This window comes from Miniopterus schreibersii (assembly GCF_964146895.1).
Source record: "Miniopterus schreibersii genome assembly, chromosome: 1".
NCBI lineage: Eukaryota > Metazoa > Chordata > Mammalia > Chiroptera > Miniopteridae > Miniopterus > Miniopterus schreibersii.
The window spans coordinates 200,209,581-200,220,752 of NC_138101.1; the positions used below are offsets into that span (position 1 = coordinate 200,209,581).

Consider the following 11,172-nt stretch of genomic DNA (forward strand, 5'->3'; position numbering starts at 1 on the left):
TGTGTCTGAGTGGATGTGTGTGCCCGTGCACGTGTGTGCGTGTGTGTGCTGGTGTGCATGTGTGTGTGTGCTGGTGTGCATGTGTGTGTGCTGGTGTGCATGTGTGCGTGTGCGTGTGTGCTGGTGTGCGTGTGCGTGTGTGCTGGTGTGCGTGTGTGTGCTGGTGTGCGTGTGTGTGTGTGCGTGTGTGCTGGTGTGCGGGTGTGCATGTGTGTGTGCATGTGTGTGTGCCCGTGCACGTGTGTGCGGGTGTGTGCTGGTGTGCACATGTGTGTGCGTGTGTGCTGGTGTGCACGTGTGTGTGCGTGTGTGCTGGTGTGCACGTGTGTGTGCGTGTGTGCTGGTGTGCGTGTGTGCTGGTGTGCGTGTGTGCTGGTGTGCGTGTGTGTGCGCGTGTGTGCTGGTGTGCGTGTGTGCTGGTGTGCGTGTGTGCTGGTGTGCGTGTGTGCTGGTGTGCATGTGTGTGTGCGTGTGTGCTGGTGTGTGTGTGTGCTGGTGTGCGTGTGTGTGTGCATGGCTGCCTGCCCCTGCGCCCACGTGCTGGCTCCGTGGTCCTGGGAGGGAGCCAGGGCCTTGTTGTCAGTACCTTAGCTCATTGTTCAGACTCCACTGTTCTGTCCCTGAGGTGACCACATGCCTGCAGGCCGCTGCCCCAGGCACCCGCCAGTCAGGGAGGGGGCAGCTCAGTGTCACCCTTTTTTCACCTGGGCTGGAGGGGGTGGGCGCAGGAGGCTCCAAGTGACTGGGGCTTGTCCTGGGCCTCGCGGCAGCTCCTGGCTCCCTCCGGGCCTCACTCAGGACTGTCACGGTTGCCACGGGTCTCGTTCACTCCCCTTTGTAACCCTCGTGTCCCTGTTGAGTCAGGTGCCGCTTCAGTAGGGAGAGCCCATGGGAACAGTTAGTTTACCAGAAGCACCTCTGGGTCTGATGCTCGTCTGTGGAGGGTGCTGGGCCCAGAAGGCAGACTTGGGAACTGGTGAGATGTGCCTCCAGCCGAGTGCATTGAGAAGTAAATCACAGGGCCCCCCTCAGCGCAGCTGCCCCCCAGCAGGGCCGCCTTCACTGCTTCATTGTCAGCTGAGGCCAGGCCTTGGAAGAGAAGGAGGAGCACCGTGCTTCTACCCAGAACGTGATCCAGACCGGCCACACCTGCTCCTCACAGTGGGCGACAGCCCCCAAGGTTTAAAAATAGTCTCTCGAAAGGAGAAGTGAGCTTGGCCCCGCCCCACCCCCTAGTTTAACGGGGTGCACTGCCCAGCCTCCGCAGGCTTCGTTTCACAAATGCAAATTCTTTTCAGAGTGAAAATCTTTAGGTCCCAGCTTCGTCTCGTCTAGGCAGTGGGCAGGCTGGCCCTTCAGAACAGGCGGGCACCACAGTTGGACTGTTGTCTCCTCCCTCCAGTCCCTGTTAGAGATGTAAATGGTCTGTGTGTTTCTGGGAGAAAGATTTTCTGAATTATCTAAATTAAAATAGCACCAAGTCCACCTCGCTGTGGACAGCACGTGGGGACCAGCAGTTCCTGTGGCCTGACAGGCACGCGGCACTGAGCACAGAGCAGTGGCGGAAGCAACCCCTGCCCACCCACCTGCCTAGGCTTTGGCCCCCTGGCTTCACCCAGGGTCTGAGGAACCCACCCCAGGGCCCTTCCCTGCTGCTGGCCCTGTGCAGACGCTTGGGTCTCTGGAGCAGGTGGCACGGTGGTGGCGGTTCTCCCGGAGCCCAGGCAGGATTCTGGGTGCTCTCTGCAGCTATAGAGACAGGGCGGCTCCCAGCCCTGGGCCTGGCAGCCAGTTCAGAGGCCTACGTTGTTTGGCCCCTGCAGATGGCGTGAGCTTTTAGGGACACCGCCCCGATGGGTGTCCCTCCAGCATCCTGAACCTGAGACTCTAGGACAGAGTGATTTGGGGCTGCCTGCCCTGCCTCTTGTGCCTTGGGTTCCTCCTCTGGGAAGTAGGGATCCTCGTTACCTACGTGCCTGAGATACACGGGGTGTCAGATGAGATGCCTGTGTGGCAGGTGTGGGGCTGTGGGCTGGGCCTGCTGCCTGCCCCGCCCTGACGCAGTTTCCGATGGCACTGGCCCAGCATTTCCAAGGTTCTCACTGTGTTTTGCTTTTTCGATGCCTTTGATTTGGAAGCGAGTGATTGACAGCCAAGCAGAGAAGCTGAAAGAGCTGGACAAAGAGATCCGCCCCTTCCGGCAGAGCTGGGAGGAAGCAGATAGCATGAAGAGCAGCGTGGAGTCTCTGCAGAACCGTGTGACTGAGCTGGAGAGTGTGGACAAAAGCTCAGGGCAGGCAGCCCGGAACACAGGTGCGGGTGGGTGGGTGGGTAGGGCTGGGGCCGGTCTGGGGGGACCTGGGACAGGTGACATGCCTCCTGGACGACTCCTGCGACCCCAGGTATGTGCTGTTGCTCGGACTCGTGGGGTAGGCAGCCCACTCAGCCCATGGTGCCCCAGAGCAGGACTTCCCAGATACAAGTGTGGCATGTGCCCAGGGGGCAGGCTTCAGGCTGAGGTGCCCTTGGCAGAAAGAAATGGGTCCCGAGGACTTGTTCCCTCCCTGCGAGGCCTGTGGGGTGGGTGCCAGGTGGAGGGCAGGGCCTGCTGGTTGGGTGCTCATGAAGGCCCAGGGAGCAGAGGGTGACAAGCAGGTGAGGTGAGACACCAACGGCTCAGCCCAGGTGTCTGATACCTGGCAGTGTTCTGGGCCTGACCGTGGGGGCTGAAGAAATACTCTGAATGTTTATGTGAAAGGATTCATGATGAGAGGAACGTGGGGTTGGGTTAAGCAGCTGACACTCAGGGCACAGCCGACCCCAAGCCTCAGGCTGGAAGGCACGAGTGCTCCGTCCAGCCCCCAGCAGGGCTCCCTGTCGTGGATGCCGCCGTGAGGTGCTCAGGACCCCACGCTGGTGGTCTCAGCAGCGGTCGCTGTGGGTGCCCAGGGGTCCAAGGCCCACATCGGGATGTCTGTGTGGTGGTTGTCCCTTGCCAGCCGGGAGCCCTGGTGATTTCTTGTGCTCAGTGCAGATGCTGGTGAGGGCCGGCTCCCCGCTTTCTGGTCCCCACTGACTCCGCCCCCTCTCCTCGCCCGCCAGGCCTGCTGGAGTCCCAGCTGAGCCGGCACGACCAGATGCTGAGTGTGCACGACATCCGCCTGGCAGACATGGACCTGCGCTTCCAGGTGCTGGAGACAGCCAGCTACAACGGGGTGCTCATCTGGAAGATCCGGGACTACAAGCGGCGGAAGCAGGAGGCCGTCATGGGGAAGACGCTGTCCTTGTACAGCCAGCCCTTCTACACGGGCTACTTTGGCTACAAGATGTGCGCCCGCGTCTACCTGAATGGGGACGGCATGGGGAAGGGGACGCACCTGTCGCTCTTCTTCGTGATCATGCGCGGAGAGTATGACGCTCTGCTTCCCTGGCCCTTCAAGCAGAAAGTGACGCTCATGCTCATGGACCAGGGCTCCTCTCGGCGGCACTTGGGCGACGCGTTCAAGCCCGACCCCAACAGCAGCAGCTTCAAGAAGCCCACCGGGGAGATGAACATCGCCTCTGGCTGCCCGGTCTTCGTGGCCCAGACTGTGCTTGAAAACGGGACGTATATCAAAGATGACACCATTTTTATTAAAGTCATAGTGGATACGTCGGACCTGCCTGATCCCTGACGAGTCTCCGGGGAGATGGATTGAGCAGAAGGCAACTCCTCTGGGGGGCTTTGAACCGCTGTCTCCACCAAGGTCCTCGCTCAGAAAAGGACCTTGTGGGACGGAGGAAGTGGCAGGAGGCGGCCGCGGGCCGGCAGGAGGAGCCAGTGAGGGGACGTTTCCTAATAGACTAGCACATTTCACCGAAGAATTATTTATCCTTCGACGAGATAAATACTGCTTTCAGAGAAGGTCTTCATGTTCATTTTTAAAGATCTCATTAAGGAGGAAAACATATGCTAAAAACAGAACCGTGACTCTTCCTGAAACTTGAACACACAGAAAACACCCCCCCATGCACACCCCGGGGCTAGCTGGACACGTCAGCATGTTAAGTAAAAGAGGAGTTTATGAAATAATCATGCAGTTCTGATATATTCGTTCTAAAACCCAAGAGTGCAATCTTGTTTCAAATACAGCATATTGTCTATTTTGAAGGCCTCACCTGGTCTCTGTTTTAATAATTTGTTTGTCAGAAGACCCCGGATGCATCTCTGTCTTTTCTGGAAGTCGCTAAATTCAGAATCACTTTTTAATTTAAAGTTCTAAGATAATTGTTACTGCAGACATTTTATTTTAAAACAATAGACTTATATTTCTTGGAAGAAAATGTAAAATATCAAACACTGGTTATCACTTGTGATAGGAAAGCAAACCTTCAACCTGTCATTTCTCGTTAGAAATGTAAACCTTCGATTCCTGTTGTAGTGAGTGACACTACTTCAGATTATTACGAGAGGAACCGCTCATGGATGCTGTGCATCATCTCAGGTTTATACTTGTTTTCACCCTAAAATAGGGCATTCGTTGAACTTTGGAGTTCTGAACAAACCCTGCAGGTTTTTAAATTGTGTCCCACGAGTCCCAACAAGGTCTCGGCCACTGACGGCTCCGGCGCTCGGCGCCCGGTGTGCGGGTGGGGGGGACTGTGCCGAGGCGGCCACAGCAGGCGTCCCTTCATTCTGTCATTGCTGCATCTGTCACGACCTCCGAAAGCAACATCCTTGTGTAGAGATGGTGGCATCTGTACCTGTGCCTTAGCCGCGCACGCTGCTTCCCGACCCGGCCCGAGCCCTGTGTTCTCTGTGACTCTAGGCGGCGACCGTGTGACCAGGCTTCTCTCACGACCACTCGCTCTGTCTCTCCCCGCCCCCGGGCAGCTCCGTCTTTGGCTTCTGGGGCCCCCCTGGTTAGTTACCACTAATTATCGCAGATCCCAAATCTCTTGGCCCCGAGGGTGAGCGGCCTGGCCCAGGCACGGGCGTGGCCCCCTCCAGCGGCACCCGCGAGCATTCCAGAGACCGCTGCCCTGGGGGCTGCGCAGGCTGACCCGCGGCCTCTGGTGCCACCCCCGCCCTCGGGAAGGGTGGCCTCAGGGCCCGTGGGCCCAGTCTGCTCCACCTCGCCGGCATTTTCTCAACTCACTGTTTACCTTCTCTCAATGGTCCAACTGTGATTAGAAGCCGGAGCCCTGCCTCCCGTGCCCCTCTGCTATGCACCATGCTTCATGGGTGCTCTAACCACCGACGGGTGCTACACGTGACGGGTGCTTTGTAGGCACGACCAGTGCGTGACCCACCGCATCCGTGCCCTCATCCAAAAGCCGCGCCCACCCCCGGCCAGCTGGGCCGCGCACTCAGACTGCCGCCTGCCCCTGGGCTCCACGGTCGCGCGGGGACAGCGGGGTGGGTGCCGGGGCCCCCCGTGTCTCTGGTGCTGCTGTCCGCCCTGGGCGTGCCTTCGCCCCAGTGCCTGCGGGAAGCGCCCTCTTTGCACACGGCCCCGGGCTTCCGTGGTGACCTCTGGGGTTACGATGCTCAGCTGTCTTCATCCTCTCTCCTGTCTCCACTCCCGGGACGGCTCTGAGGGCCGGTGTCACCCGTCGGGAGTTGGTGTCCCCACTCACAGAAGAGGGACCTCGAGCAGGTGCCGCTCCCTCAGAGGCGTCCCCGCCCCCAGGCCTCGCCTGGTCCTACCCTGCAGTCCCTACCTGGCCTCAGGCAGCTTCCCGAGGTCAGGGTTACCAACAGGGACATCCCTGCGACGTCCAGTTCTCTAACAGATTTAGGATAAGCAGCATCTTGGTCTGGCCAAAAAGAAAACAAAAGCTAATCTTTTTCCCTCTCTCCCTGGGTTGAAGTGCTGTTGGGGGTGGGTCGGGGAAGCATCTGTCCTGGTGGGGGGCTTGCCCCTGGCGGGGAACAAAGGGCCGCCCCTCCTCCTCCCGTGGAGCCCATAGGACATGGCTTTGGTAGCTGGGAAGTGGCTGTGATGTGGCTGTGATGTGTGGGAGCGTCATCCTGGTTGCAGTTGGTGGCACCGGGGGTTGTGGCCTCGTGCCCACTGTTGCGCGCACACCTGTTGGGTGCTTGGGCCGTCGGAAAGCCGCCCCCTGGCTCCCTGCTCCTCCTGGCCTCTGGTGCTGGCCCTGCGGCCGAGGCCTGACCACTGGTCCTGGAGCATCCCTTCCCCTCACGGTCCGGCAGCAAGTACAGGTGTCCGATGTGGGGTGATTGGGTGCACTTTCGCGTTTACTAAGAGTGACAAAGTTCCGCACAGGACAAAAGTTCTGATACTTTAGAGAAACCAACTCTCTCGACTTCCCCGCGGCCTCGTGCTGCAGCGAAGGTGCGTGGGTGCAGGGGCTGGCAGTGGGGTCCACGTGCCCCTGAGGGCTGTGACCTGGCTGAGGCCCACTGCCCAGGCCTTTTTTACAAGCGGGTCTTACATTCCCTGGGCTTCACAGGTAATAGGGTAGCGTAGGAATGTGTGCGAGTCCGCAGACCTGCTGGAGGAGAGGGTGGCACTAACCCCTGGGCGAGGCTTTGTTTGCGCTCACTGCCGAGGACAGGAGGGGCATGGTGACAGCTGCTGTCAGGACCCCAGTTCCCAGCCACCTGGTGCCCCTGGCACCCCTGATGCAGCGGCTCCTTCCTGCCCTGTGACCCCAGAGGGCTGTGGCGGGAAAGCCTGCCCTCCCTGCTGGCCGCCTCCACCAGGCCTTCAGCTGCCAGCGGGTTCCAGTGGTCTCAGGCAGATCTGACGCCTCCAAGGCTTCTCCTGGACCACAGGGGACAGCCAGCCTGTCTCCTCCAGGGTCCTCAGCTGCCCGGGGTCGAGCCCCATGCCCCAGTTGACACCTACGGTCGTCACCAGCCACACCCCTTCACTCTTGGTGGCGGTCCCCCGTGGCTGGCCCAGCACCCTGCAGCAGGGGGACAACATCGGCAGATGAAAGGGTGTCTGGATGGACCCTTAAACACAGCCGGTCCTGAGGTGGGTCATCCCTCATCCGGCTAAGGGGAGCGGGGAGATAGGCAGGACCCCAACTCACACCCTGGGGCCCAGTGCCTGCAGCAGCCAGGCCCCCAGCCCCTGTCCCCCAACACTGAAGGAGTGATGCCTGTGCTGTCATCCTGGGCCTCACAGACGTGTCCAGCCCCAGCACCTCGCTGTCTTCCCGGGGCAGGGCCGAGGCTCAAAGCGTGTCCCCCTGCCCAGGGTGACTCGTGCTGGACAGGGCTGGGCAGGGCTGTGAGTCCTGGTTTTTACTTCTAGGCCAGATCTTTATTGGGCTGCAGAGGTGAGCTGGGGGTTCCAGCGGCCCCTTTGCGCTTGTGAGTGTTGGTGATGAGGGAGAGGTCCGCCACCAGATTGACTTCCAGCCGAGACCATGGTTCTGTCTTCCGTTGGCCAGTCTCAGTAGTTGCGGTTTCTCCAAAGTGAACCATGTCCACCAGGCCCGGGTCAGGGGAGGCCAGCGTGAGGCTCCAGTTACGGCAGGTGACCCGGTCGTCACTCCTGCGTGTTGGGGCCGTGCTGGCTGTCACCAGGGAGCCAGGCTCAGTGGGGAAGGGGGCGAGGCCGAGGCCTCCGGGGGCATGTGCCCCTGCCCCGGGGGTGAGGGCTCCGTGCATTTCATCCTCGCTGCTCCCCTGTCCGCAGCCTGTGTTGTGAGCTTGCCGAGGCGGCGGACGCCCGGGACGGCTGCAGCCGCGGCTGCGGGGGTTGGCTCCGTAACTCAGTCCCCTTAGACAAGTAAGGTGACCTTCAACAGCAAACTCAGTGACCTAATTGGCAACCACAAACTCGTCGTATTCCCAAGGGTTCCTACAAGAGTCCTCTGTAGGAACCCCTGTGACCAGGAAGTGTGTAAATCCAGGCACACGACTGCGAAACGTTTCAGAATCGCACTCTTTCCCGGCACACCTCTCCGTCCAGTTCTTACCCAAAACAAAGACCAAAGAAGGCCGATCTCTCATTTGACTCTATTTAATCTGCCTGTTTCACAAACCGCCGTCCGCGGTGACCGCTCGCTGTGAGGACCCATCTTGACGGTGCAAGTGAGTGTGACGACCAGTGATTCACGTCTGTTTTTCTGCTCTTCTAAGAAAACAACAACAACAAGACCGTGTGAGTTATTGCTCAGCAATAATCATGTTGTTCATCCGCGTTAATAACATGTCTGATTTTCTGATAGCATTATTATGTTTTATATTTTTGTTTACTGTACATTGTGTGTGGTTTTATTTGGTATTTATTTGTGTTTTGAGGTCTTGCAATGTGTTTGTGTTCCTGATGCTAATAACTAAAGTTTGTAAGAGTATAGAATGCAAAACTGAAATGCTGAACTGTCTTATTAGAGGAAAATAAACCTGACTAAGGACTCTCGGTTTCTTCACACTGTCTTGCAGGCGTGGGCAGCGGCCGCCTGGGCGTGGCCCTGGGCGTGGGCGTGGGCGTGGTCTCACTGCTGCGGGGTCTGGGCAGCAACCTCAGAAGGGCCCACACTGGGTTCAATGCTCTGTTTTCACCACCCTGAAATTAAGTTTTTAAAAAGGGGTCCTGCGTGCTCAGCTTGCCCCGCATCCTGCGGGCTATGTAGCCAGTCCTGCCCCTGGCCACCTGGCTGGCCTTTCAAGTGGTGGCTCTGACCTTGAGTCCTGGGGCCAGTGACCAGCAGCCACACTGTGGCCTGGTCCATAGCAAGCAAGGTGACCCTCACCCTCCCAGAGGCCAAGCAGGGCCTCAGATCTGGGATCCTGTCCCACTTCCCACTCTTGCTGTGGGACTTCGGGCTCTCTGAGCCTCAGTTTCCTCATATCAGGTGGAAGGACAGCACCAGCCCCCTTTCTGAAATGGGGTGGTTATTAAAAAGCCATCCGCTGCTGACATCAGGTGGTGTAGGGGCTGGGCTGCTGGAGATGTCACCTAAGCAGCCGCTCATGGAAGGGGTGCTAGAGGGTCTGCGGCCATGGTGGCCTCTCCCCAGCTCAGCACCAGCGTGGCCGGCCTCGCGTTTCTCTAGGTGATCCTGTGAGTCCTGCCCAGCAGGAGAAAGCTTGCATCTCCCTTGAGCTCCCCCGAAATTATTGGGGGTGGGGGCTGCTTTCCAGCCTAGTACAAAGACCCTGGGAGCTGCCCAGCCCCCCCACTGCCCCTGCTCCTCCAGGTGTCACCACCGCAGCCCCACTCGGCACTGGAGTGCCATGTTCACCCCCCTTCTCCAAGTCACAGCATCCGCCTCCACCCACAGTAGGAAGGGGCACCCAGGAATGAACCCCCAGAAGCCACTCCGGCCCGGAGTCCAGGGCCTGGCATGGACCTCTCAGGGCTCACCTCTGTCCAGCAGCCACACTGCTCCTGCCACCCCTATGCTCGCAGGCCCACTCGAGAGTCTTCCCCACCCCAGCCCTGCAGCCCTGCAGCCCTGCAGAGGATCCCACCACAGGGCAGGGGACCCCAGCCTCGCCTGACACAGGAGCTGCTCAGAGAAGGGGGCACAGCCCCATTGTTCCCTCTTTCTGGGGGTCCCAAGTCCACTCACCCCTCACACTCCACCTTCCTGGGCAGGCGTTCCGACCTCAGCCTTAACCACACCAGGGATGGACACGGAGTGGCACCCTTGGTGGCCCAGAGCCTGCCTGGTGCAGATGCCCAGTGTCCATGGGATTTCCAGCTCCACTGGTGGAAACTGGACCCTTTTCTTTTCAGAGTTGGTTTTTCTGAGTCCCACGGGAAAGAAAATCAGCCAATGGCCCAGGAAGCGGAGCACATGAGCAGAAGGCGCCCACAGGGACCAGCAGAAGGCTGCAGCCTGGCTCTGTCCAGCAGAGAGCGAGCGGCCATGGGAGCCGGGGGTGTCCAGCAGCTCCCCCCAGGCTCAGCATCCTGCCCTCGCCAAGGACAGGCCTCCAGGGGGCCGGGCACAGCAGCGCAGCTGACCAGCTCGTGCCTCGGCCTTGGCCAGTGAGTCGGCACAGGGACGGACGGCGACTCCCCAGGCAGGCCGTGGCCCAGGCCTGTGGAGGCCGGGTGGCCTGTGGTGACCCTCACTGCTCAGGGGCATGGATGTGCTGCTCTGTCAGGGACAGCAGTGGGAGAAGGAGCTGGGGAACTGACCTGGGGGCGGATCTGTCCCCACAGAGTTGAGAAGAACAAAGGGGAGGGGTAGGGAAGGGGATGATCCTCCTGGGCCCTGGGGGTCTGACGGGACCACAGCCAAGAGCAGGTCTGCCCACCCCCCACGCCCAGGGCTGCAGGGCTGTCACTCACGGTGCCCTTACATCAGCTGTAACAGCCAGTCAGAGGGCAGCAACCCAGGACCATGTGACTGGTGCAGAGGTGACCCAAGCCCAGGCCTCACTGAGCCCCCCAACCAGGGCAGTGGGGTCCAGCTCTCCAGACCACCTTCCCCTCCCCTTGGAGAAGGCTGAGCACATAGAAACCAACGCAGCAACACAGCGAGGGCGGTCAAGCCCAGACAGAGCAAGACAGACGCAAAGAAAAGAGACAGCCCAAGCCCCTGGATCCCACCGTGCCTGAAGCAGCTGCTCTGTGGGGTTTCCTGGTTAGGGGAAGACACTCCCTGGGATGCTGCATTCCTCCCACTCCCCTCTGAGGAAGCCTCTGCTCGTGTGGACCTGAGTGTCCAGGACACTAAGGGTGGCTGGTGTGGCGGCCTGGGCCAGGGCTGGTGCCTGCCTCCTGCCTGGCATGGGCTCCTCTCTGGGTCACCTTCTGATAACTGGACCTATCTCCAGCCTCCACTCGAGGTATGGAGATGGCTGCCAATACCCCACAGCCGCCAGCCCTGACGCCACCCTCATCTGACCCCCACACTGTGCCTACAGCTGTGATCTCAGCCCTCATGTCATGGCTTTCATGCTGCCTCTTCCAGGAAGCCTTCCTTGACTTCTCTGGGAATGGCCTGCCCAGGTGGGGCAGGAGTGGTCAGCATTTCAGTTTCCCAGGCCCCAACCGTCCCAGCCCCTGGGGCTCCCCTGGGGCCCTGCCCTCCACACAGTCCTCTTTCTGTCCCGAGAGGAAGGCGCCCCAGCCTCGAGCAGGCCTCTCTGGCCCCAGGGTGAAGCTCGCTGAGCCTCCAAACTGCACTGAGCACTGGAAGTGGGGGCGGGGGAGGAAGTGGGGGGACAGCACTGGGAAGTTGCTCCTTCCC

At 59.9% G+C, this 11,172-nt stretch overlaps 1 protein-coding gene across 3 annotated transcripts in view; it reads left to right on the plus strand.

Annotated features, from left to right (window-relative positions):
- Window positions 1-4,146, plus strand: part of TRAF3 (TNF receptor associated factor 3) — a 97,824-nt gene extending 93,678 nt beyond the window's left edge. For all 3 annotated transcript variants that reach the window (XM_081131631.1, XM_081131630.1, XM_081131632.1), the window contains exons 11-12: window positions 2,139-2,313; window positions 3,103-4,146. In XM_081131631.1, the coding sequence (XP_080987757.1) occupies window positions 2,139-2,313; window positions 3,103-3,674 (747 nt within the window). In that variant the 3' untranslated portion in view covers window positions 3,675-4,146. The remainder of the gene's footprint in view (window positions 1-2,138; window positions 2,314-3,102) is intronic.
- The last annotated feature ends 7,026 nt before the right edge of the window (window positions 4,147-11,172 follow it).